Source organism: Semicossyphus pulcher, unplaced genomic scaffold (genome assembly GCF_022749685.1).
Source record: "Semicossyphus pulcher isolate SPU_LCO1_2020_fin unplaced genomic scaffold, fSemPul1.0.p SCAF_7, whole genome shotgun sequence".
NCBI lineage: Eukaryota > Metazoa > Chordata > Actinopteri > Labriformes > Labridae > Semicossyphus > Semicossyphus pulcher.
In genome coordinates, this window is record NW_027211748.1 from 25,988,969 (window position 1) to 26,016,303 (window position 27,335).

A 27,335-nucleotide genomic window follows, 5' to 3' on the forward strand; every position below is an offset into this window, starting at 1 on the left:
CGCTCATCCTCCTCAAATATTAAGATAGGAATTCATAATATGACCTTTATTGTTATTTTGCATTAAAAATTACAGTTTTAACTTCTGATCCCATTATTCTGACTGAATTGACGAGTACTGTATTAATTAACATCAAAGTCTAAAAAAACAAATGGGTTTAATTCAGACTCTGATATAATAATGGTTGATCTAAAAAATAACGGTTATAGTTTCCTTTATAGTTTAAAGGCAGGTCTAAAGCGGAGGAAGAAGAAGATATAAGGAGAAAATAAAAAGGGAAAATGACATAGATGCAATATGTGCGCTTAAGTACCCCTGATATATTATAATCCAAAAATACTGGATCTATTTATTTGGCTTTTATTTTGTATTTTAACACCGGAAATAGTACCGTCATGAATTTGCTAGCTTGACGCTGGTGTGCGGAGAGCTAACAGCGCTGCTGCTGCCGCACAGAGTGCGACACACACGGATACAGTCTGACTGACTTTGGATATTTTGGGGTCTGAGGAGAAGCCTGGAGAGAAAAACGAGGGAGAAAAAGACGGAAAACAGAGATTTAAGTCGGTTTCTAACGGCGGAATGGCGGACCGGGACCCGGTGCCGCTTCCTGCGGAGGTGCGGGCCAAACTGGCCGAGCTGGAGCTGGAGTTATCGGAGGGTGAGTACTTGAATTTCCCCGCTGAGCTCGGCGGCTGTGCCCGGCTCCGTAGCTGCTGCTCTGTGGGTGTTTGGGTCGCTGCTGGTCGGTCTCTTCTGAGAGGACGGACCGGCACAGAGTTTGAGCTGCGAGGAGGAAAAGTGTTGTGGTCCAAGTGCCACAAGTTCAAGTCCGTATCTCCATATCTCACGCGCACACACACACGCGCGCACACATACATGCTGCCACAGTGACTGCTTTGGTTAATCTGGCTGTGATTTGGATGCAGGAGATGGTGTGTGTTCGGTGGTGTGGCAGTGTAGTGGAAACAGAGTTATCATGTTTGGAAGCACTGTAGCATTCTCATGATAAGTCACAGAAGATTATTGCACTAACATAGCATCAAGCCTGTTTAAATGAAGGTTACAAATATAAAAGAAGAAACTTTAAATCCCGTTTCAGCGCCTCGCTTTTTTATTTTCTCTGACACTTTCACAGAAATAAGATTTTCTTAGAGATATAAAATTAAGTAGTTTATTAGCACCAGGTTTGATAGAATAATTATAGAAGTACAGTACACGATTGAAATGACATAAAGCACTATGTTAACCCTGATATCATTTCACTGCACCAAACAAAACCTCAGAACTTTTTAACTTTTCGTTATTGATTCATCTATCGGCTATCTCCCTCTTCCTTGTCCCGAGCCCAATTTAATGTCTTGAATTGCTTTTTGCAAATTGCAATCACAAAAATATTCAGTTGAAGTCGTATAAAACAGAGAAGAGTAGCAAATTAGGCTTAAAATTTGGGTGTTCAATAATAGTTTGGAGTTCCCAGAGCCAAATGTGTCCCAATTCAGTTTAATATTATAAAAACTGAGTAAATGCACACACTCAGAAAGCTGGAGCCAGAGGTAGTGTAGCCTTTTTAACTGAACTTGGTGTTTAAAGTAGCAGTTTTTATTGATCAGTAGACTAATCTTTCCATCATAGCAGATAAACACAACCATAAAGCACACTTCAAACTCTCTCCTGAGCACCAGAGGGACAGTAAAGCCCCCGGCGGGACCATCAGAGCAATGCTACATCGACATTTTGTCAATAAGAAGATTTTTTTTTTCTCATTGTCATCCTGGAAAACCCCGTTCAGCAGAGGCCTGCATGCTGCTCAGATTATGTGCACAGAGTGTGCAGCTGTTAGCAGGCACAGCTTTCACATGACACACTGCAGCCCGGCAGCGTGTGGAGGGGATGAATGATTTCCATTCTGTTGCAGCTTCTTTCCATAACACCACAACATATACAGGCTTCTTTTTGCGAGATGCTGAAACGCAGCCTTGGTATTGATTTTCTCATTAGCTCCTGTCCTCCTCCTCCTCTTCCTCCTCCTCCTCTTCTTTTTCAGATTGATATGTCACATTGCTGCAGACTCACTCTCAGCCTGGAGAGTATCATAGTGTCATATTTCAGCTGCCTGCGAGCAGTGTTTTCCCTGTTTCTCATGCAGTCTGGAGGCTTCACGGTGCTCAGCCATGTATGGAGAGAGAAAGGAAGAAAGAAGGAAGGCGAGAGAGGAAGTGATTTTAACAGCTGACTGCAAATGCACACATCGCATTTTAATGTTTCCACTGCTGCTGCTGCTGTAGGAATTAGAGGGATCTGCATCCGAGCTGAGAGAAAAAAGAGGGGGAGAGGATGATGGGGAAAAAAGTGACACACATTCCTTTTTTCCTCTTTTTGGTGGTAGAAAGCTCAGCTGCCAGCTCCGAGCTGCTCGTATGTAAACAAGTGCGTTTGGGGGAAATGGGGTCAGATGCCCCGTTGTATTATTTACATGCTTAGCTGACGGTGTAAATGCACGACGGCAGCCAATGCAAAGCTTCCCTGCATCCCGCAGACTTTGACCTAATTTTCTGATTTCCACGCATCATCCCTTCCTCCTCCGGAGCCCCTCGCCGCGGGGGGAAACGGCGGCAGAAAATAACATTATCAACAGTCAGGTGTCACTGCAGCCTCTCAGGGACCACATGTCCTGTTAAGTAGCCCTTGAGCAAGGCGTTTTACTCCTCCACCCCTTCCTCCTCCACCTCTCTACGGATATTAGTGCTGAGTGGTCGTCTGGAGGTGGAAAACATCCTCACAGCGCAGCACGTGTTTACTCCTCAGAGGTTTGAGCCTGCTGCTTTATTTCACAGCGAGAGGAGTGACGCGAGAGGATGCACACAAAAATAAACTCTCCGTTGGTGCACGAGCAGACAACACGCATCTTTTTTTATATAAAGGAAAAATGATGAAGCAGACAGCTCGGGTGCCCGGGTTGGGAGTCAAACCCGGGGCTGCTGCATCGAGGACTGTAGCCTCTGTTTATGGGCCGCCGATATAACCGCTGGGGTTGTGCGATATACCTGAAGAACATTTAATTTCAGTCCACTTCTTGATCAGGAGGAAGGCTTATTTTAGCCTCTGTACCACTAAAGGTAAAACCCTGTTGGCCACCAGTCCTCCTCGTGAGGACTGTGAGTCATTAAGGGGATGGAGATGATGTCCCCACTTTAAAATCAGGGTCTTAAAACGCCTCAAGTTGGTCCTCACAGAGACAGAAGAGCATGCTGACACACACTTCAGATTGCAGCCCCCCGCACTGTCTCTCCATCAGTGTGTTTCCCTGCGGCTGCAGACTGACAGGTTTGTCCTTATCTAATCTGGCTGCTGGCTGAATATTAAGCTCTGCAGTTCAGCCCAGATAACAAGCTGTCCACCTCAACACACTGCAGATTACACACACACACACACGACACAGTGAAATGCACACCAGACTAACCCCTCCTAACCTGCAGCATCTCTTTGTTGTATCATCTGTATTTTTTCTTGTGAATGTTGCTTTTCTTCCCATAGACCGCCTGTCAATCAAACACTGTGGGCGTGGCCATGATTACGTATTTTTTGTCACAGTGTCTGTAGGTGGCGCTCATTTCTGCAGCGTGTTCTTCCACCAAAAAAACAGTCCCGGAAAAGTTCACATTCCTGGTTCTTGTTCTGCTTGAGAAGCGAAACATTTAAATGTAACTTAATAAGCAACGAGACATTTGATGCTCATGTTTCTGTATTTTTTTAATTCATTTTTTATTACAATCGCTGCTGAATCGTGAAAGAATCCGTCTCTTAAGTACTCGGACTAAAAACTGTTAAACAGTCTGGTTGGTTTAAGAAAGGGAAACAATCTTTGAGCAGAAGTTTCATTTTTAGCAAACACGGCAGATTCAGACTTTTACATGCATTTAAGCAAAACCCGATTTCTTGGCAGCGTCTGAATAAACAGTCGAGACATCTTTACCCACATTGTAATTAAGCAAAGCTGCTTTAGCAGGAGGCTGTTTGTTCATCAGCAAAGTGATGCTTTCACGTCTCTTCATGCCAAACCTTCTCTCTCTCTGATCCTCAGAACCGCCTCTCTTTTAATGTGAAGTCATCGTCCTGCTCCTGCAGCGAAACAAGCAGCTGAAGATGTCTCAGTCTGCAGATTTTATTAAAAGTAATTTCTCCACTTTCCTGAGAAAGAAACAAGTAGCCTAGTTCGCTTTATTCTGACTAATGCACCAATCTCCGTTTGCTGGATTGATACCGAAGCGATTATTGAGCGTAAGGAGTGCAACCATTCGTGTAGGACGTGCGATAGAGATGCAAACTGACAAAAACACTTCTGCTTCTTTATTGTTCATTGGTGCAACAGGAAAACAAGCCAGTTTCTTATTGTCCCCGACTTGTCCACAGGAAGAGTGCGGCTGCTAAGAGCGCAGAGTGGACTGACTGCTGAGCTGCAGAGTCTGTGTCACCTGCCTGTAAACTGTGAACAAGCACTTGATGCTGCTGCTGTCACGGATCGCGTCGGCGGGATGACGTTCAGTAATGTGAGGCGGCTTCTGGGCGTGTGTATTCCCGTTATCAGCGACACCTTGGCCAAGTGCTGGTTAAAGTAACGATCTCGTTTCATTCTAGTGGGCGCCACCTTCTGGCCATAATCGGTAATTGTGGGAGAACACTTCCCAATTTAACCAGACGTCTACGGCTGGCTCCCTTTGTTCCGGTTGTAACTCTTGATTTTCCTGGCTGACGGTCGCTTTCCTTTTCAGACTGTTTGCTTCATCTGAGCGTCGAGTTTGTTTCTTTTTCTTTGGATTTTCACTTCTTGTTGAAGTTGTATCTGTAGTCATCCATCTTTTCTTTGTTTGTTCAGCCATAGTAGATTACTGTTTACTCGCAACACTTACAGAGAGCAGAAAAGCAGCCGCTTAGCTCCGCCTACCCTCTCTGGCAGACCAACCACTGCTGGCTGATGGAAAACGCATCACTCATTCGGCAATAGAAAGTGACTTAACATTTATTTACATGAAAATTGAGATTTTACCTTCAACACTGTGGCTACATAAACTGACCGTTCACGGAGCGGTTGGCTGCTAACGTTTAGCAGCTACACCTGTCGCGCACACGGCGGGAGGATGTGTTTGCCAACAGGAAGTAGGAGACGGTGAGGTTTCCTTTCAAAAAGTGAACGTCCACGAGCTGGTCACGCTGATTGATCATTCATTTAAAATACATGTTTAGTTTGGGCTAATGACTTTTCTCTTTATTAATCGTTCTTCATCGGTGCTTAAAACATCAGAAAACAGAATTCTTCAAACGTCTTGATTTGTGACACGATGATATTTTCCATTTACTATGATGCATGGTGTTAAGTATGTGGAGCAGGGGGCGTGTTCAAGCTCAAACAGAGTCGCTGTAACATTTGAAACTGTATCAAAAGTTATTCTAGTATGCGATTTAATTGTTTCATCCTGTCATGAAGTGAAATGATGTTGAAACTGTCGGTTTCTTCCTTCCTTCAGTCACATCTGGTCCTGATAAGTTTCCTCTGCAGGGTCTTGAGCAGTCTCTATCTTTCTCTCTTTGTTTCTCTGCGTTCATGGCGGAGCAGAAACGTCTCCCTGCTGCTTCACTTCTGATAATTACGCTCTCTTCTCACTTGAAACAGACTCCGGTGCCGGTGTTTGATTTATCTGCCTCGTTCGGGCACACAGAAGCGGCGTTTTCTCTCCGGGAGTAGCTGTAAATGTGGATCTAAGCCCTCCTGGATCTGCGGGGTCGGTTCCCAGAATGCATCTCACCTAACGCATGTCGTCTCGGTTCACTGGTTTCCAGCTGATCGGAGCTCAGAGAGGTTTTAAGGAAAACATAACTGCGCTTGTTCGCTGTCATGTCTGTTGGGTTGAGCTCCACTTCAGAGGCCTCTGCTCGAGTTTGTCAGCTGACAGGGTCGTGGGTTATTCTCCATTACCACTGCGACCAGATTGCAGTTCCAGCAGACAGTTATGTGCAGGATTGTACCAGTACCAAGATGCTTCTTTTAGCTGCCTCAGACTTTGGGAAAGCTTCAGTGCGGGCTGAGGTTTTATCAAGGTGAGATGCTGCCAAACTGAACTGCTCAGACGACTGAAAATCTTGCGTTCGTTTGAACGACGAGGACCCAGGGAAGCGGTGGGAGCTGCACACCATCATAACCATGATCAATTCAGACTAATTAAACAAAGCGCCGACATTGACATGAAATAATTTACAAAGCGCTTAAAAACTTTTATCTGCTGCTTCAAACTTTGAGTCATCAGAAAGGTCCAGAAATAATCTGTTTGTTGGGTTATGTAGCGACAGGACGATACAGCAGCAACAAGCAAAGCCTGCTGTCACTCTGTCCGTCTTTTATTGGTTAGCAGGCGGTCTAAACGGGGTGCGGCCCGACCTTTGGATGGGTGCATGTAACAGATTATTTCGTGCCAAACGCTGAGGATTTGGACACACGCCTTATCAGGGACATTGACTGTAAATGAGAACTCTAAGATCTGGTGCGACTCAGTGACGTAAATAAATCCAACACTCGATGTCTTCTTGTGATCATTTATTCATGTTTCTGTGCTGAAAACTGTTAGCTGTCATGGTTTCATTCAGTTTGTACACTTTTAATTTTCTCACAGAAATTGACCAGAAATTATATCAGCAAGCAAACGCTCACCGAATGACGGCTCTACTGGAGCGGCTGTATCACAGGTAAAGGCTGTGAAATCCTCGATGGACGTAAAAGTGAAAGAGAAAAACAACATCAAGCGCTTGAAATCATGTTTGTAATTATTAACTTCTATTTCACATCATTGATATTGCTAGTTCTACCTTATAGCAAAGTCAGACTACATTTCCCATCAACCCCTGAGGCCTCCACTCACTTCTGCATCCCTATGCGACTTCCTGCTGATGGTTTTGCTTCTTTGTGAACCTTTTTCCTTCTTGCAGTAATCCAGTGTTGAATTTAAAGACTACGTCTGTGCCTGCTGTCCTGTGGTCGCCTGGCGTCTCACCTTTGGACCGGCAGCTGCCATGGAGATGTTATTTTCTCTCTTGCTTCCTGGGAGATTATGACCTGTGGGGATGGCGGGAGGCTTGTTCTGCTTTAGTGGCACGGAGCCTCTATCACACAGCAGGACCATAAATTCATACGTGGTCTCCTTGTCGGCTCCCTCGAGCAACATGAACAGTGATTGAAGATTCCAGGCACACAGTCACTTCACGGAAATCGACTGCTGTCCTCACCTGACTCCCGCCGGAGATATATCCACTTGAAATTGTCACTTTATTGTAGTCGCGGCTGTTGTTAAAGACAGTCTCTGAGGCTGATGTGAGCAGCACTGCTGATCCACTGAGGTGACATCAGCCTCTCGAGCTGAACACAGGAACCAGACGAACAGCTGTAATGTTGGTGAATCTTTTCTGAGCACCAAAGTTGTTGTTTTTTTCACTTATTTTATGTGTTTTCAAAAGCCCCACAGGGTAATAAAACTGGCTCAGCACACTCAAGAGCACGTAAAACTCTCTACTCAAGGAATACAAACAAAATAAAAGCTATGTTTTCTTCACCAAACAGCAGCGGTATGGATTCCCCAGAACGCCAACAATGTTTTTATCCACAGACACCAATTCAGTTGTATGCACATCATCCTGCTGCAGCTCTTTTCTCTTCCCTGAGTGGCCTCTTCCTCTTCTTTATGAAACTCTGTTTGTGGTGGACAAGGCCACTGACGCCACTCTCCCACTGGTCAAAAAACCTGCTAACACCCGGCTTTTCTGCTTAATGGGAAAGGTTACAATCTGCATTCAGACCCGGGTCATTATCGCCTTGGCTCCAATCGGCATTGATGGGAACACAAAACCCGTGTCGATACGCTAACCTCTGCCCCCTTTCCGGCGCGATGCTTTGCTCCGTCGGTAACTTCTCCGACTCCTCGACATCTCACCTACAAATTCTGTCCGAGCAGCGCTCGAACATCGTTCCAAATTTGTCGGCGCCGAGTTTGATACACAGACTGAATGAGTAATAGATACAATAAAGACCTAACCACCGTAACATCTTCACTGTTTACTAACCCTGTCTCCGGTGCGTTTTGCAGAAAAGAGGCCGACAGGAGTATACTTCACTGGCAATGGGAACAGAGACAATCGGCATCTAAGCGAGTCTTCCCGGGTCTGAAAAACCCATGTCAACACGCAAAATTTAGGTGGGAAAGGGGTATGAGAGAGTTATTACTCAGTGAGCACCAACCGGGATTTCAACATTAAAGTTCAGTTGAAACAGGTGAAATCAGTTCTGAACGTCTAAGATCTCATTTCAGCCGCTTTTCAACCGGCTCAAACGTGTCAGAAACACGTTTGTTTTATAATTATGATAAATTGTTCATTTTAGCAATGAAAGGGTGATAAAAGTGATGATTGTTGCAGCAATTCTCCAAAGTCATTTTGCAGCAGTGGGTTAAATCCGGTCTACACAAAGACGTAATTTCAACACATTTTATTTTTCATACAAAAATCATAAACACGCCGCTTTCTGGGCTGTGTGATGTTACCAAGAAGGTCAGAGACATCGTAAAGGGAGCAGTTTAAAGCATTCCCGTCAGAAGAAGAAAAAAGAAGACTGAGCATGTGCAGCTCTGTCCACGAAGGCAGAACTATGGAATCAAACGAAGGTCAAAAAGATTCAAAGCTTGCAAATAATAATTACATTTCACGTTTTGTGTGCACATAAGAAAGTAGTTTTGCAGGTGTGAAAATATTTTGTGTGATTTCAAATGTATGAAGAGTTTTTGTAGCTGCAGAAACTATTTGTGTTTGTGGACTTAGAATTTGTGCCACAATATTTTCAACTTTGAGATTTCACAAAGTCTGAGGTAACACAAATATCAAATGTGCATGTGTGAACCTGAAGTTACAAGCTATGATCTACGAGCTACAAGCACAGATTTTGACCTCAGCTAACCAGCCAATCAGCGCGCCTGCATGTTGTCCACTGACCATCCAATCAGAAGAAGCTAAATTGTCCAGTCGGGTTGCAACTGATTCTAGCGTGGGCGTTCATTATTGCCGACAACAGGTTTAATATTGATGGAAGAAAGAGCGAGACGAGGCAGTGAATGTATTAATCGTCTCTGTTGGCCTGGTACAACTTACTGCTGTACATAAACACAATTTTTACAAGAGCACAACTTTTGTTGAGAAGTAGTTCCTGATTGACGGATCGCTTTGCTAAAGCAACCGCTGCTAAGTGTAGCTTCCGCTAGCCGTTCAGCTAGCAATGGCTTCTTTCCGGTATTCCAATTGTTTTGAGGTTGAGATATGAGCAGCCAGAGCGACCCACAGCTCCGTGAGGCAGTCGCTCCACATGTTTGTCGTCAGCTGTCATCCTCTCTGAGAGCCGGGTGGCTTCTCGCAGGAGGCAGCAGCATAAATATTCATCTGCCCTCGCTGTCAACCGCGCAGCACAACAAATCTGAGGGCTGGAAATGTCAGCGGGTCAGACAGGTTGTTGTTTCAGCCGGCTTTAGGTTGTCTGTTCTCAGCAGGCAGGTCCAGACAGGAAACAGAAACTCGATAAATAACAGCATAAAAAGTCATTTGTTCCCTCCGTTAAGTTAACGTGACAACAGTTCAACATCACAGTCTGATACCTGAAACAGCACCTTCATTAATTTCATGTAAAGTCACGACTCAGAGCCTGACTTAAATGCCATCAGATCAACTTTAAGGCCGCATCAGCACAAGCTTAAGGTTGTTCTGCCTTCTAACAATGAAGTTTGTCACTTTAAAGGATTTAATTATGAGAACAAAGAAAACTTGATGCAGATTTCTCTACGTCTCGTTTACCATTTAACCCTCCAGATTTCAACACTCCTCCCAACATGTCCGAGATAAGAGCTGATCCCTCCTCCTCCTCTTTATCCTGGAGATCTGAATGAAGATGGCATTTGTGCTTGCTCAGGCGATTTGGAAAAAACCCTGATGGGCCCCGGCTGCTCCATCTGCCATTAGAGCAATCAGAAGACCCCCAATCAGCATTTTATTAGCCGGGCCTCCTGTGTCAGTCCGGTCCATGTCGGATTTCAGAGCTTGGTTTTACTGCTTCTGATGCACAAGCCTCTCAATCACCTAATTGGCTTCAGCGAGCGAGCGCTGATCATAAAAACTCTGTATTTTCCTGCAGAATCAACGATTAATGAGCTGAGTTTACAATTCGCAGACTGTAATGGTTGTTGGAGTTGCTTTTGTGGATTAACTGCAGCTCAGTTGTGAGAGTTAATGTGGAGGCCTCTTCTTACACAACTTCATTTGTTGGCAGATGACTTTTTTGTCTTGGTGTTTGAGTGAGGAGGAGGGGTTCCTGGGTAAATTTCCTACAGATTGTTACGCCAAACATATGGTGAGTAGGAAAGTACATATGGTGGCATTTGGGCTGCACGACTGTCAATCTCAGACACGCAGTCACTTCACATTTCTGTTTTGTTGATCAAGTTTCACATCATATTTTCCTCTGGGTTAAAAATAAGAACTTGTCCGAATGAGTTCATGGTCTCAATTCCTTGTTTCAAGTCTGCTTACACACAGCATGATGTTCCTCTTTTAAATGATGCCTGCATTAGGGGTAAAATAGGCATTAAAGAAGGCTGCGCTTTTGGCGACCTTGCGATCGGCAGGTGGCTACGAAGGCGACCTTTCAATCAGGCAGCAATGTGGCTCCACCTTCTTGTCCAAATTAGGTCACGTCTGGCTCCAAAAAATTCAAGATGGTGGCAACCAAAATGCCAAACTCTAGGCTACAAATGGTAATCCACGAATCAGTTGTTGAAGTCACAGTGGCTACAGTCGGTTGTTTAAACACTGTCCAGGTTAATGTTGTAAAATGTTCAGTGTTTGGTAGTTTTAAAGCACAAAACTAGTTGGTTAGTTTTAGGAAACGATGATGGTTTGGGTCATAGAAAAGATGGACGACATGACAGCTGCCTAAAAGTGAAACCAAACCCTCTCTATCGCCCCCTGCTGACTGGCTGCAGTATAGCTCATAAAGCCCGCCTCCTCCATGTTAACAGATGGGATGAGTCAAACTATAAAATCAAAATACACGCTAAATAAATTTTTCTCAAACATGGTTTCTGTCATTATAGTTAGTTCTTATCATGCTGATTTATGTCCAAGTGTGCATTTTTTTCACAAATTTGATGCTATAAAAAGGGGGTGTGACCTCATGATTGACAGCTCTGTAGACAAATGGGGCTCCAGCAGTGTTCTGTTCCCGAGTAGGAGAGTAGAGGAGGAATGGCAAAAGGAGACGTAACTAACACTAACACAACAGTCATTGAACTTTGCATAAGCGTGAATATCTGCTTCAGACCAACATGAGTAGCTGTTCGGCTGCAGACTGAGCCCTCCTGAGGGTCCAACAGGTCAAGGCCACAAGGTAAAGGTGTGTTTTGGTTAGCGGAAGGGGCGGGATGTTTGAGAAAAACTTATTGGGCGTGTATTTTGATTTTATAGTTTGACTCATCTGTTAACATGGAGTAGGCGGGCTTTATGACCTATACTGCAGCCAGTCAGCAGGGGGCGCCCGAAATGTTTTGGCTTCACTTTAAGGGAGCTGTCATGTCGTCCATCTTTTTATACAGTCTATGTAAGCAGCTAATGCGACAGACAGAGCGCACCCGATGAGCTCGGACATGAGAGGCCGCGTAGGGTTAATCCTGTCAGGCTGAATGGGAGAGTTCACTCTGCTGCTAAACCTTGTTACTCCCCATCTGTCCTCTCAGGCTGCATTTGAACGCATCACTGCTCTGGACAACAGAGTTACACTGAGTTTCTTCATGCATTCTTTGTTTTTAAGATAAACAGTGAAGCAAATGCCAAAACATCCAAATTATTAAAACTCCTAAAAGTCAATTCTTTCTGAAAATAGTAAACATTTTTATGTTCAAATCTACTTGTTTCAAGAATTATCTTGTTAATTATAATTTTTTTGTATTCAAGGCCAACAACTTTTCTTGATACCTGTCGAAACCTAAAAACAGTTATTTGAGTGGAGACAGTTTCGGGTTGTCCGTCCATCTGTATGTAAACGCCTTGAGGGAGTTTCTTCAAATTTGGCACAATTGTCCACTTGGAGTCGAGGATGAACTGATTCGATTTTGGTTATCAAAGTCCAAAGGTCGAGGTCACTGTGATCTCCCAAAACCCGTTTCTGGTTATAACTTCAGAATTCCAACACTAATTAAAATAAAAGTTGGCACAGACATCCTCATGGACTCGAAGAGGCCAAAGGTCAAGGTCGTATTGAACTTAAGGTGATGATAATTGCGTCATGTGTCAATGCTCTTTTTCAGTACTCTCTCCTCCTCTGGAAAAATAGTCTCCAAGTGAGGGCAGCATATTTCTCACGGGAAACTATTCACTGGTCGCTAAAGTATTAACTTCCATTTCGCCAAAACATACACTTAATACCTTTTGTAATAACTCCAACATCTAGAGCTGACACAGACAGAAATGTAACTTGACTGGCTGGCAGAGGCATACAACTGCAAGGCGCTAATTCTAGTTTTTGCACTGTAACATGGATGAAAATGAATTTGACCTCCAGTTTTGCACAAGCAAGTAACAAAAACTGACTGCTAAATGCTGCATTTTGCTCATAAAGAAGTAAAATCTTTATCATATTTATATGTTTTGCATGGTTGCTAGGATACACAATGGAGCTACATCATGAGAGCATAGAAAACAGATTTTAAATTAGCCTTAAACGCTTTAATTTTAGTTTCACTCCCACATTTTCTCCTAAAATGAGAGAATTACAACACGTGACGTCAGTAACGTTGGAAGCGTTCACTCTGTAGCTGGTGCGACAGCTTTAATTAATGTAACTGCTGTTGGAAAATATTCCATACGACCGCATGCAGCCCTGCAACTGTGCCCTGCCATGCTGCTTCTCAGGGAGGTGATGTCATCGCTGGAGCGGGAGAGGGAGGGTGATTTCTGGGGTAGGTTTAGGGGGGGGGGGGTGTTTCTGGCAGATTGCATCATTAAGCCGCTCAGACAGGCACTTTCAGCCCTCTCTCGCCTGGTTTCTTCCCTCGTTGCCACTTCCCGCCTGTCGTTGCTGCAGGGAGGGCGTGTGTGAGGTCGTTAGGGGTGAGGGGGGGAAGCAAAGCGACACCTCCCCTGCCCTCTAACTGGGATAATTGATAGGGAAACAACTCATTTCTGTCTTTCTTCTCAAACACTAATATTTACCTTGGATGATGTGTTTCCTCTGCTCTCTGTCAAACAGTTAAAGGTTTCAGCTTTGACCTCCTGACCCCTCTAACCCTGGACAGACCCTGTAATTACCACCAGCTCCTGCACCAGATGCAGCTTGTCTTTTTTACACCTAAAACCACTTTTATCTGGAAAACTTTGGAAATGTGTTCAGTTTGGTTTCAGGTTTGGGTCCTGGACTTTCTCCAGACTCCATTCATGATCATACTTAAACCAACTGTTGTGTCTGGAACTCCTTGGAGAACAATACTCACAATTAAAGATCCCGAGGGTGACACAGTTCCTGCTCCAGACGAGGAGGGGGGCAAGTCGCACTTCAGGGCCTGCAGTAGACACTAGTAAGCCTGAGTCGTACAATGAGGCACTTAATCCGTTTAAATAGAACAGCTTTATTAGATTCTCTGCAGAGGAACGAGATACGGAGCTCCCGTGTGATTGATGCGGTTGGCCGAGGCCTGCTGGATTTCAATTTTGATCCTCAACCTTGGCAGCAGCTCCACTGCTGCTCACTCTCAGAGTTTATCTCATCCTTCTTACTTCTTAGTTATGCATCTTTCAGGGACCTTGTTTGATTTTCTTTGATGCCAAATTCTGTAAATGTATTAATTTGCTCCTCTGAGGTCTCAATGCACCTGCAGAGTCTCCTTCTGCAGCCTTTCTCATCATTTCTGTAATTAAATGAAACCAAATCAACCCCCCCCCCCTCTCGTCTTACCACTGAATAAAGGAAAAATATAATCCCCATATTTTTTATGATTAATACCTATATTCATGATTGGGGATGCATGATATTATCGGCACATTATGCAGATTATGGCTTGAAAATGATATCTCGGCATCGGACGATATTTTCCGCCGATAAAACAGCGCTTTAATTCTGCCTAAATGCTCCATGATTCCCTAAAAAAGCTTGACGTAATGCTACGACATTAACGCACTGCTTGCACGAAGTTATCAACAATATACAAATAAAGACTAAAGAGTCACAGAAACTCGAGCTAATGAACAGAAGTTAAACAACTTTCACAACTCTTAACTAGCTAACGGTTAGCTCACATTCTCGTCATTTTACTTAACAACATCAAACAAGTCGAAAATACACTCGTGGCCAGAGCCGACGCTAACAGAGGGTAACATAAACATCAGTGCAAAACTAACTCACATATTCATGGACGCACACACGATAAAAAGAGTCCGTCTGCGATCACTTATGTCTCCGTAGTAGGTGCAGTAAACAAGTCCGGGCATGTCTTCCTCACTGCAGTGTTTTTGGGGGATGCTGCATTTAGGTGCGCTCAGAAACCTGAGTGATCAGACATGTGACCAGCTTATAGAAGGGTGCAAGATGTCTGCTTCAAGGCAGTTTTTGGCCACTACAATAAGAGTAAAAATTCAGTAAAAATTTGGCAAAAAGGGTTGGAAAATATCAGCATATCGGATATTGGCAAAAGAGATAGCTCTTGGATGGACTTGGCATTAGTTACTGCTAATTTTAGCTCATCTTGTTTTTATGTTAATATGCGTCATGGTTCGTACGGTTTTGACGTGAGCTGAATTATCCACAGAGGTGTCTTAGTCTCCAAAATCCCCAGACCCAGCATATCAAGAGGGCCTGCTAACATTAGCACCGCTTCATTTTAAGGTGGTTAGCTTGTTTTTGGGTCGTGGTTTCTTCAGCGTTTCTTGTTCATGAGATTTTTAACTGGAGCTGAATTACGTGCAGCGGTCTCCTTCTCTACAAAGCAAATGGACCTGAACAGAGCCGGTCAAAAATCAGTGTCTCATCGAGGTTCTTCAGTAGACGCAGGAGGTTGTTGACACTTTCTCCGCAGCTCTAATGATTCTCTGCAGTGGGAGGTGGGCATGTAGTTCGGCGTTTTACTTACGTATTAGACCAAAACTGCAGAGTAACTATTTGTTGTCCCTATTTCTGCAGTGATACGCTGTTGGATCAATATGGAGTCAAAATGTCCAAAGTCAATGATCGAGAAAAGAGGGACACAGAAACAAGGAAACACCAAGCAGGACGGCCGTCACAGCTAGTAAGATATATGAAGAACTCACTGGGCCTGTTGAAGTGTCCTCAAGCAAAATACTGACACTCTCTGCTCCCTCTGTGTAAACAGTCTCTACAGTCACACATGTCACATGGATAAACTGTAAAATATGCCTTCAAGGATTTGATAGGAAACACATCAGCTGGTCTGTTTTACTTGTTTTACAGTCAGTGTCTCGATTTTTGGGGCATACCAAGCCAAAACTAAACCAGTCTTGTGTTAAGATTTTGCTGAGTCTTCTTTAGAGCGGTGTTTATTTGTGTCTTTTTTTTTTTCAAATCTGAGATGAAAAATAATGCTTTTTAGCTGAAACTTAAAGTTGCTAACTGTTAGCCTCATCTGATTGGGATTAACACCCCTCAAATAAATGGATCATTGGGAATTTCCACTATCAGGATGCTCTTTAATATCTATACATTAGTGACTTAAAGCTGCCTAGTTTTTTATTTATATCTTTAACTGTAGAGAAATAGAGAACCTCCTCTCTCAGGTCATAGATGCATCAGTATGAAAGAGCTCCTAACATAAGGTTGAACTAGTATAAGGTACCGTTTTCAGTATGTTTACAGCCAGTTTAAGAGTTTGTTCTCTATTTAGATATTTTTAAGGGTTGTATTGTGAATTGCATTCCTTTTTAAAACCGTATAAAGATCAAACTGAACTTGTCGCTGAAGCTATTTCTGGCTTTAAACAGAATCCGTCACAGGCGGCCTGCTCCTGCAAAGAAAAAGTACAAGTGATGAATTCCATCTGTGACACAACATAAAAAAACCCCTCTCCTTATCCTGAAGAATCAGCTTAAAATTCTCCAAACTGGTTTAAACCACTCTGGAGATGAGACGTCGTTGGCTTTTAAAGAGGAGGATAAGAGAGGCATTGTGTCGAGGCCTGGGCAGTTGGGAGTTTGGCTGCTTGTTTGTCTCTCCGTATGTCGGGGTGATAAACTTTAAGGCAGCGCAGATCCAACAAGCCTGCCAAGAAAAGTTGCATAGCAGATTAGTTACAGTACTACTTGGATGACATTTTACTGAGCACCTTCCAAAACAAGACCACACTCCAACTCTGTGCATAAACACACTGTTGCAGAAAGGCTTGCTGTGGTGTGTTCAGTCTTCAAATCTGCAACATACCAGTTGTTTCCAGAGCTGCTTGGATTGTCACACGGGCCAAGAGGCTTGAAACAGCTGGGGCGATCTGCACGGCAACTGTCATGGAAAGTCTGAGAGTGGTTACGACATGCACGCCACCATGTTGGAAGAAAATGAACATAACGTTCTCACATCTCCCTCCTTGCTTGGAATGGACTGTCCAAACATTCAGAGACAGGCGGCTGCAGGAGACCACACTCACAGCTAAACACATAACGTCCCACAAACCACAACTGCATTCAAACTGCTGTCAAACAAATTCAATAAATTCTACAGCTGAATTATAAGAATCTGTAACTATACATGTCCCTGCATGAACTGAAAATCCCCCTTAAGCTGGCTGGCATCACATCTGCTCAAAGAAGTCAAACTGATCCAGTAGAGGAGACACTTGGCTTCGACTTTCTTTGGCAGCCTCTGCTCAAACTGACAGAGGAGGAACCGCTGGAGAACTTCGACCTCTGCCTCCCTCTTTGTATACAAACCGCGTCACTTCTCTAACCGATGGGCTCCGACCCCGGACCTGACTGTTGGGAGTCTGGAGCGCAGCCAAGACTGGCTTGGCGGGGCGTTAGAGGTTTACAATACTCCAGATGGTTTCTTTTATGTATGTAAATAAAATTACCTCCATACTCAACAAATACAAACCTCCCCCTTCCCTCATATTGGTGGTGACTTCCTTCTGAGGCGGCCAGGTGCTGATTACACAACTGTTTCTAACTCTGTGGTGTTATGTTGCTCAATGCCGCCAACACAGAAAGGGCAAGAGGTTCAGTTCATGTACTGGTTGATTGATAAAGCATCAGGTTGATAAGAAAGAATCATGAAAAATATTTGTATATCTTGGCATATGTGCAAAAGCCTTAGTGTTACCTCACAAGGTGTTTTAATGTGAGCATAGACTGCATATAAGTTGTCACCCATTGGTTAGCAGGCTGCTGTTTTGAAGCTTTTTGAGTTTGTAATTTTGGCCGTCACCGTCATAGTTTGGTCTGAGCGAGAAGTGACCATATCTGGACGAGAAGATACTGAACTAGTGAGGAACAGAGTATATAGCCGTTGTTTCCGCTACATACATTTAGGGCTGGGTATTGATATGGATTTTTCAATTCGATTCAATTCCGATTCACAGGGTGGATTCGATTTCCGATCTGATTTACACTGATGTCTCCACAGAAGGTGCACTAAACAAGTCCGGGCATGTCTCCATCACTGCCGTGTTTCGGGGGATGCGCTGAGTCGGCTGCGTTCATTCAAATGAGAATCGATTCGATTCGGAAAAATCGATTTTTTTAAACCCAGCCCTACATACATTTAGTGGCGGCTCCCTGGCGATCTCCCTCCAGCAAGCTGCCCTATATTGTACTGAAATGAGGAGATATTGTCTGTCTAACTCCGTACGTCCCAACTGTAAATTAATTGATTGTCGCGGTTTATTAAGCTTATGAAAGGCGCAGATGTCATTCGGTAACGATGTTTTGATCGCTACGTCATTAATAACGTTCCCCGTGCACACGCGGTTTCATTTTCATCAGGTGGACACAAACATGGCTGCAGGGCAACATTTGATCTCTTTCTTATAGACAGAAAATATTCCTTTGGTTTCCTTTTGGGGACTTACAAAAAGAAGAGAAATATTTCAGAGGTTTTTTTTGCTGGAAGCTGTTTACACTTAGATGATATTTGTGTGTATGTTTTGATAGGAAGCATTCGTCATTCTCAACAGCTATTTTCCCTCCTTTGCATCTTTGTGTGTTTTTATTTTGGGGTTGTAATCTTGAAATCTCACCGTGTAGAGAAGCACAGACACCTTTTGACTGTTGATTTTTTCCAAGCAGAGAGAGGACCTCATTTGCATTTTTATGTCGTTGGCTTGGCTCCACGACCCGGGGGCGGATTTATCTCGGTGTAATCAACACCAACATGAACAAAGAGAAACAGTCTGGAGATGATTATGGAGTCACGTAAATGACTTTGCACCAACTGCTCGTGCTGTTAGATTACAATTCAGTTTAAACCCAAAGAACAGTGGCAGTGTTGTGTATAGAACGTTTTGTGGAGGGGCAGGGTGGAAAACGCTACTGGAAGAAGATCAACCGCTGCAACATCGAACATGTCCAGCACACCAGTTTGACCTGCTGAAGTGGAAAACACTGAACCTCAGCCTGACGTAGTTCTGTGGATTAAAAATTAATTAAATGTAGAAACAGAAGAAGAACTGGGCTTTAAAAATGGAACCGTTCACACCTGTTTCACAGAATTTACTCCATTATTGACCGAACCCCCAAAACCATGTGTGCAGTTAATATGCTATAAAAAGGGGGTGTGGCCTCATGACTGACAGCTCTGTTGACAAATGGGGCAAAATTTACTGCACAATTAAAGCAGTTAAGTAATAAAAACATCGGCGCATGCCACCTCATTGCAGATGGGCCGAAGTCTGTCAACACGGCCGATTCCGATGTTCAGCCGATGCATCGATACATCCCTAACTGGATTATCTAAACAAGCATCTCAGTTTATGGCTACCAAGGCCTTGTCATTGACATGTGCATGTATGTACTGCATGTTGTGAATGTTTTGATGTGTGCTGCTGCCCTTTTAACTTTTCCTTTTTAGCCCGATCCCCATTCCCTCAAGAGGCTTTGCCTTTTGCCAGGCCGCCATGGTAAATAAGGATTTACTCTTAATGACCGTCCTGGTTAAATAAAGGTTGAATAAATACAAATAAATAAAATGTAACAGAATAAAATTACAACAACAGACAGGAAGTATTTTGCTGTTTAAAAAGGAGTCATTACTTTCACTTACAAAAACTGATCCATTATTTTTAAAACTTTATTTTCATGCTCCTTTCGTTCGTCAGAATGTCGTTGACACCGAGAAAAACCAGAAAGTTCTCGCATGCGAGACGATGGAAGCAGCACGTATCTGGCAGGTTTGGTTATAGAGCAATGAATTGATTCACGAAACTGATGGAGGCTCCATCAACTGTTTGCTTCTTCACTATTTGGTGTTAACTCCTGAGTATCTACTTTCACTACAGCTTCCCCTGACCTGTGGGGCACTTTGTAACAACTTTATCCTCGATGGTGGGAAAACAGTGGAGACACAATAAGAGCCACTCATGCAAATCAGAAGCTCTCGTGTTTGTTGAGTGGCAGCCATTCTCCTCTGAGCTCTGCAGCTTGTGACCCTTAAAAAAAGGGGCAGAAACCTTTTTCACTGAAGTCATCTGTTGGCCTGTCTGATCGCACAGAGGGAAGGGAGTCTGTCTGTGTATTTGGGGGGGGTCAATGTCTTCCCTTCCTAGCGTTGGAGTTGAGTCCAGCTTACTAGGTCATGATGGATGATGTAGACGTCCTCCCTCCCTCTTGCTTCACATCTGAGCTGATGTTCCGTCTCTGCAGGAAGGAAGGATGAGGATTTCATCATTTGCTCCTTTCAGGCTAAAAATTAGCTCATCAATAGCATCAAATGACCTCCTCCTCGCTCTGTTGTGTAATCCTCAACAATGTGACTTTTCTGTGCTGCCTCAAATGAGCCATTGTCCGCTTTTGGGAAGAGAGTGAACGGTGTGTTATGTTACACAGGCCCCTTTGGTTTGTTTTCATGCATAACTAGGCAACTGGGGGGGGCTAGAGTCGGTAAGTGAGACTATATGAAAGTGCTCATCAGGCTCATGTTGTCCGCAGTCTGAGGCTTCGTCTCTACACTGCAGGACGACCAAATGGTACATAAGACCCTAGATTGTTGTGTCAGAGTGAATTTGACTGGTTTCAGCCAATAACAGACATGCTTTCAAAGTTACACAACACTGACCCACTTTGAATATGATGAGGGCCATGAACTGTAAAGTATTATGTCATGCTAAGAAGACTCTGCGGCGATGCAGCTGATGGGTCTGTTGTGACAGCACTGTTGTGCCACATCCTTTGTACGCAGATAAACAGACTTTATGCAGAGAATCTAGAACATACAACCAGTTTAACTGCATCAGCTAACGGCTGAAAGACTGGTGCATGTTGGGAATTAAGTTGGATGAATCTAGAAACATGCGGTGTATAAACGCAGATGTGCAAAAGGCAGAGTGGTCAGTGCAGATGATATTTAGTACAGATCGGTGGCTGTAAGTTTTGCATGTGCTGATGTGTTGTAGAGCAGCAGGTAGGAAAGACCTCCTGTATCTCTCTGTGGAACAGCGGGGGTGGAGGAGTCTGCTGCTCCTCAGATTGTCCAGCATGCTTTGAGGTTATGATCAGCAACAGTTTCTCCAGTATTCTGGCCTCAACCACCTCCTCCCGTCTGACGAGCTGCAGGCCCACAACAGCCTCGGCCTTCTTGATCAGTTCATTCAGTCTGTTGGCATCCTTTGCTGTGATGCTGCACAAAACAGCAACAACAGACTGGTGGAACATGTGGAGCATTTCGCTGCAGACGTTAAAGGACCTGAGCCTCTTCAGGAAGTGAAATCAGTTCCTGTGCACCACGTCTGTGTTGGTGGACCGTTGGTTGTCTTCTGGCATGCTGACACATTAGGAATTAGAAGTGGGCTGGAGGAGGCTTCAGGGATCAAACCTACAACATTTCAGCAACAGGTCGCTCCGCCACGCTCTGGCCTCACCGTGGCATCACGCCAGTAACGAGAGTCTGTTTCTGACCAATGCTGGCAGTATTATCTGAGTGTTTTTTGGCTGAGTGGGAGCTGTGAGTGGTGGGAGCTTTGTGTGTGTGTGTGTGTGTGTGTTTATTTCATCTATCTACAGCGGTCGTGTTTCTGTCTGATAGCGTCTCATCCAGATAACGGCTCCTACTCACTGGCTCTGGGATTTTTAACATGTTGTTCAGCCTGGCTCCACAGTCTTGTTTTTTATCTCTCAGACAGAACTGTGTGTGCGTCTAACAGCTGAGTGTATGTGTGTGTGTGTGTGTGTGTGTGAAAGTGTATGAATCAGGGCCAGTGAGCCAATGGTCTTATCAACTGATCAGAGCAGCCGACTTCAGCACCTTTTGGACCCAAAGTGAAATTTACCCTCCGTCACTGAAAAAAATTAAAGATATAAACAAAAAAGAAATTAATTAATACCACTAATAATAAATAAACATAATATATAGTTGAATCGTTTTCTAAGGCCGCCCCAACCAAAGAGTTTTCTAGACGTCGACGTTCGATCGTGACGTGTACAGGTGTGTGAGAACTGAGCTAATAGTAGGGCTGCTCGATTATGGCAAAAACCATAATCACGATTATTTTGGTCAATAATTGAGATCATATCATCATCCATCCTCCGCCAAGAAAGTTCATAAAACACATCCAGGTTTTCTGCTGTCCATGTCGTGTTGATAAAAACACGTCAACTGCTATTTCAGATTAAGTCCCGGTTGCTGTCACGCAGACGGATGATAAATGCGCGGCTCATTTAGAAGCCACACACACGCGTTACACTGCGCTTACTTTATTCTCGTCTTTGTCCACAGTTTACATAAACGAGGTTTTACCTCTTTATATTTATTTTCTTTGAGCTTTTTTGTCCACATCAGCGAGGAAGGTGTCCATCATTACCGGCTTTGGCTTCAACTTTTCTCTGAACCTGCAGTCACGTCACTCAACTCCTTGTTGCTCTTTCTTCCGTTTTTTTCCACTTTATTTTCCGCACGTTCTCATGAGAGTGACACATTGTTACAAGTTAAAATACAGACACAGACACACACGGCACTTTAATGCACTTTAACTTTTTACATTTGACCACGTTATACGTGGAGGTCAGGTCGAGTCTCGGGTCCTCAGGTTCTGGTAGACCCGTGAAGACCTCTACTCTGGAGCTGACGTTGACGTGTTTGTCCTCTCCCGTTTGGACCAAAGCTGTCTTCTTCTACAATTTAACATTTTGTACCTTTTGTATCAAAACAACACGTTGTGAGATGATGTCCTGCTAGGGGTAATTTTAAAACAGCTATATAATTAAATAACATCTGAAAATGTAGTGAAATCTCCCTTTAGACGCCTCCAAAACGCTCTGCAGGACGTGATTTATTGTAGGACATTGATTCAGTTTTAGCAGCTTGTGAAGATTGAATCTAATTTATGCCAATTTAACCCAAAGACGGTCCTTATTACAAGAGCCACTGGAGGAGACGCTATCATCATGTATAATCTCTGCACATGTGTTAAGACACACACTGCACTAAATGCAGGTCTGCATTTTTCCTTCCAGCAAAATGAAACACAGAAATAGAAGCAGACGGTGAAGGAGACTCCGACTGACACCCGAAGCAGAGTCGAGGTCTTCAGGTCAAAGGTGGGTTTGCGGCTCTGTGAGAATGAGTTCGGAGGCCTCAGGTCACTTCGCGTTGGCCGAGAGAGTCTTATAAACACTTTACAGACACGCTGAGGACGATGTGGAGAGCACACGCTGTTTATGTGCCTTCACGCACATGTAAACACTTTTGATAGGCCTGTTTGTAATTCCCAGCTTTTTGAGATCGGCTGTTTTTACGGCTGTTTTTAGGACATTCTCTTGTTTGACCTGAAGAGTTTTTCCAGTTTAGTCAAATCCTCCCACTGGGTTTGGATTCACTCCGTTCTTGTTCAGCGTTTCTTTGCTGCAGTTATACATTCAGGCCCATTTTGCAGCAGATTGTGGACTAACAACACGGTCGAAAGAAGAGGTAACATATTGGGACAATCTGAGGAAGGAAGTCAGAAAACAAGAATGGAGTTGGAAAGTAACAAAAAGAAGTTTAGCAGATGGATTTACCTTGAAATACTCAGAAGAAGCGAAACTCATAATGGCTGACGACGTTATGTTATGTACACGTTGTCTGCACGCTGCGAGGAAAGTTTACATTTGCAGATTTAGTTCTGTTTTGTGACTTCTTTGTTGGACATAAGAGGCGTGCATTTTGGGTCTTTGTCTTTCATAATTTATTCTGCATTGTTACACATTGCAACTTTAGTTTGTACAAAACCTAATTTCCCAGCATGTTTTTAACATTGTCATTATGTAAATGCAGTAAGATGAAAAGAAAAAGTAGAAATGGACAAAGTGTGCATCAATTTTGAGATAAGACTTGATACCTGAAACTTCGTCCCTCAGTCCCTCCTGGAAGTTGCGATGTTGCGTTCACGCTAATTCACGCAAATATGACAAATTGCTGCAACTTCAATCATCCTCATTCCCCACATGCAGTGCCAAATGAGCATTTCATGGCTGTTGACTTCAGTGTGGTGCAGCTTGCTCTCGTGCTGTCAACATTGGTCAAAAATGATGTTCAATTGTTGCTTCTAAAAAAAACACAAAGGTTTGAACTACTTATATTAGCTCATTTCAGCGAGACTTAAGTTATTTATTGACGTATAAAGTGACTTTGTGATGCATTCAAAGACGCTCTGTAACCTAGAGCATGCCCACGAGGATTTACGAGAACATGCGCAAGCTCGTGAGACAGAATATTTTTTTATTACAATTCAGTTATACATTTGAATTTAGATTACTCATTGACAGCCCCAGCTTGCACACATTTTATTTGCCGTCTTGTCACAGAAACCGAAAGGGAGTGATGTCAGAAGACAAACAGCTCGCTCAGCCAATAGATGGCCTTACTGTAGTGTTCCTCCCAGTTGGTCACAGGGGATGTGTTAAACAGGAAAAAAAAAGCCTCATAACATTAAAACTTTCAGTTAATTCACTTTTTTAAAAAGCGGCGACAAAATCCGACATTTTAGGCCGCAACAGAAAACACAGAAAATACCAGCTGTATCCCGCACAGACCGGCTGATGTGTCACAATTCATAAGTTGTGTGCAAAGTGAAAAACAAATCAGCTTATTTTTCAAGGCAGTTTTGTGAGTATTTTCTTGTCCTGGAGAATTTAGGTAATTGTTGACTTGTAAAAGTAAATTAAAGTTGTAAAGTCATGTCATCCCTTTAAGTTGATTAATATCCATTTCTCCCCAACATGGTGTAAGGCAGATTTAGATATGCAGGATGACTGCTGATACCCCGCAGACTCAGACATACAGGAGGGTGAATGTACACACACACAGGAGGCATTTGTGTAAATCCAGGATGTACTGCGCTGCCAGGCAGAGATGAGAGGATTAACCTGCTCGCGGTCCGGTCACACGCTGGAGAGGAGGAAGCTTGCGTGCAGAGCATAATGCTGGTCAAAAACCCCATGCCAGACTGGTTTTAGGGTTGAAGACTTAGTGTGTGATAGTTGGTTTTAAAAAGGACATCAAAGAACCAATGCAGTGTAGAAAACACTCAACATTTACTGTTTAAGTTCATATACTGTATATCTAGACCAATAACTGTATATATAGATGGACGACACGTCTCCATCTGCTCCCATTGTACGGAATTGATGCCAAAATCGGCGGGTGGCGCCGCCGTAGCCACTTTCGCTAACCAAAACACACATTTAACCTACCGAAAAAACAGGAAAGATCCCGCATGCCGGCGTGTTTAACAGCAGAACAGCTTCTCTGTGTTGGTCTGAGGTTAAAGTTCACAGGTATGGAAACTTCAACGACTGTAGTGATTGTTTTTGTTATGTCTCCTCTCGCCGTTCGTCCTCCACTCTGCTAATCCAGAACAGATCGGCTGCAGGAGCCGGAATGGTCAACACAGCTGTCAATCATTATTTTTACAGCATCAAATAACTAATTAAAAATAAACTTGTCAGAAAAATGAACACTTGGACGTAAATCAGCATGATAATAACTAGCTATAATGACAGAAACCATGTTTGAGAAAAATTTATTAGACGTGTATTTTGATTTTATAGTTTGACTCATGTCCCATCTGTTAACATGGAGGAGGCGGGCTTTATGACCTATACTGCAGCCAGTCAGCAGGGGGCGATAGAGAGGGTTTGGCTTCACTTTTAGGGAACTGTCATGTCGTCCATCTTTTTATACAGTCTATGATCTAGACCAGGGGTGGCCAACCCTGCTCCTGGAGGGCTACCTTCCTGCATGTTTTAGGTTTCTCCGTACTCTAACACACCTGATTTGAATGATCTGCTCGTTATCAACCAGCTGAAGCGTCTCAGGGGATTGATAATGAGCCAAACATTCGAATCAGGTGTGTTAGAGTGCAGAGAAACCTAAAACATGCATGAAGGTAGCTCTCCAGGAGCAGGGTTGCCCCCCCTGATCTAGACTCTGTTAGCAGCTCAAGAAATAGCCTCTAACATCTCCTCAGACTCCTTCCAGATGCTATTTTGTCCCCAATTAGACAAATTCAAATGCTCCTCTCTGACTGTTGATGACTCCAAGCTTATGCCATTCAACCAAAAGATTTCGGTGTTTGGCTAAAGATAAAGCTTTAAGATTTGACCTTTGCCCATGATGATGAGAGGATGTTGATGGCTGACCTTTATAAAGGCCGGTTAATGTTCTGTCGCTCTCTCTGGTGGCCTTTAGCACCAATCTCCCCTTTATATCTCAATTATACGTCTACTCCTTAAAGACTTTTTAAATAAAGATAATTTCCACCCATATTTTTCTTCTCCTGTTTCCATCTTCACACATCTTTTTCTCTCTGCGTCTGTTCAAAACCAACAGCTGCAGGGTGAAAATCTGTTCTTCTTTTCTCTCTTTGTTTCCTCAGATTTCTCAGGGACGGAAATCCTTTCTTCTTTCCTTTTTGGATCGTGAAGATCGTCTAATTATTTATAACCCCCGCACTTCTTTATCTCGATCTCTTCTCCTTTGCGTCCAGCCCTCTTTTTGAAATCACGTCTTAATCCAGCCGGTATTTGCTAAATATTTAATGTTCCTGACGCAGCAGGCTGCAGCTCTCTGCTTCGCTTTATTGCCTCGAGGTCGGCGTGTGTGCGATCCAGACGGCAGAAACGCTTCACTCTGAGCGTCTGTGAAAGTGCTTCGTCTTGTTTAAGAGAGCCTTCTTCCCTCCCTTCGTTTTTAACCGTTGTGGAAAACACTCCTGAGCAGATGGTCGCTGTGGCTTTGGATGGAAGTCAGGGCCGTCGTCGAGTCATGTGTATGTGTCGGCTGTACGTCCCACACTGTCCCTCTGGAACCGAATGTGACTTCCTGTCGCCCTTGTACCATATGTTACTGATATGCTGTGTAGAAATGTATAATTTATTAGGATCAAGGAGTCAGCTGCACTAGTTTCATCAAGGATAGGACCCTCTCTCTTTCCAGTACAGAGCTAACAGACAGTTTTGTCCAGTGACTATGCTGGTAGCTTTCAGTGCTGCTTTCTGTAACCTTCACCTGACAGCCATTATTCACATCGGTTTTTTTGACACATGACAAGAGCTGTTTTTCTGTTAAAGGTGGGACATTTGAGCTGTCGATTGGACCTCCATCCATCCATTATCTATACCGCTTATCCTGTTCAGGGGGGGCTTGAGCCTCTCCCAGCTTTCATTGGGCGAGAGGCGGGGTTACACCTGGACTAATCGCCTGTCACTCACAGGGCTGACACACAAAGACTGGCAACCTTTCACGCTCACATTCACACCTACGTGCAATTTAGAGTCACCAATGTATCCAACGAGCATGCCTTTGGACTGTGGGAGGAAGCCGGAGTACACGGAGGGAACCAACGCCTGCACGGGGAGAACATGCAGACTCCACACAGAGAGGCCTAGTTTGTCCAGGACTCCAACCAGGAACTTTTCGCTGGTTCCTCGTAAAAAAAACCCCCGCCAAACTAAAGGTTCGGATCTGGGGACATAGTAACAGTACGAGAACTGAGATTCATGAGAGCCATGATTGAAGCAGGTGATCTGAAACTTAAGTGTTAAACTGTGAACTTATATTTCTGGCTGTTCTCATTCTTTGT

The 27,335-nt window shown here is 43.7% G+C and overlaps 1 protein-coding gene across 1 annotated transcript in view; it reads left to right on the forward strand.

Moving 5' to 3' along the window:
• The first annotated feature begins 471 nt into the window (after window positions 1-471).
• The window catches only part of LOC138611345 (disco-interacting protein 2 homolog C), a 207,564-nt gene continuing 180,700 nt past the window's right edge, over window positions 472-27,335 (forward strand). Inside the window, exon 1 of the mRNA XM_069684400.1 lies at window positions 472-661. Coding sequence (XP_069540501.1) covers window positions 583-661 — 79 coding nt within the window. The 5' untranslated portion in view covers window positions 472-582. The remainder of the gene's footprint in view (window positions 662-27,335) is intronic.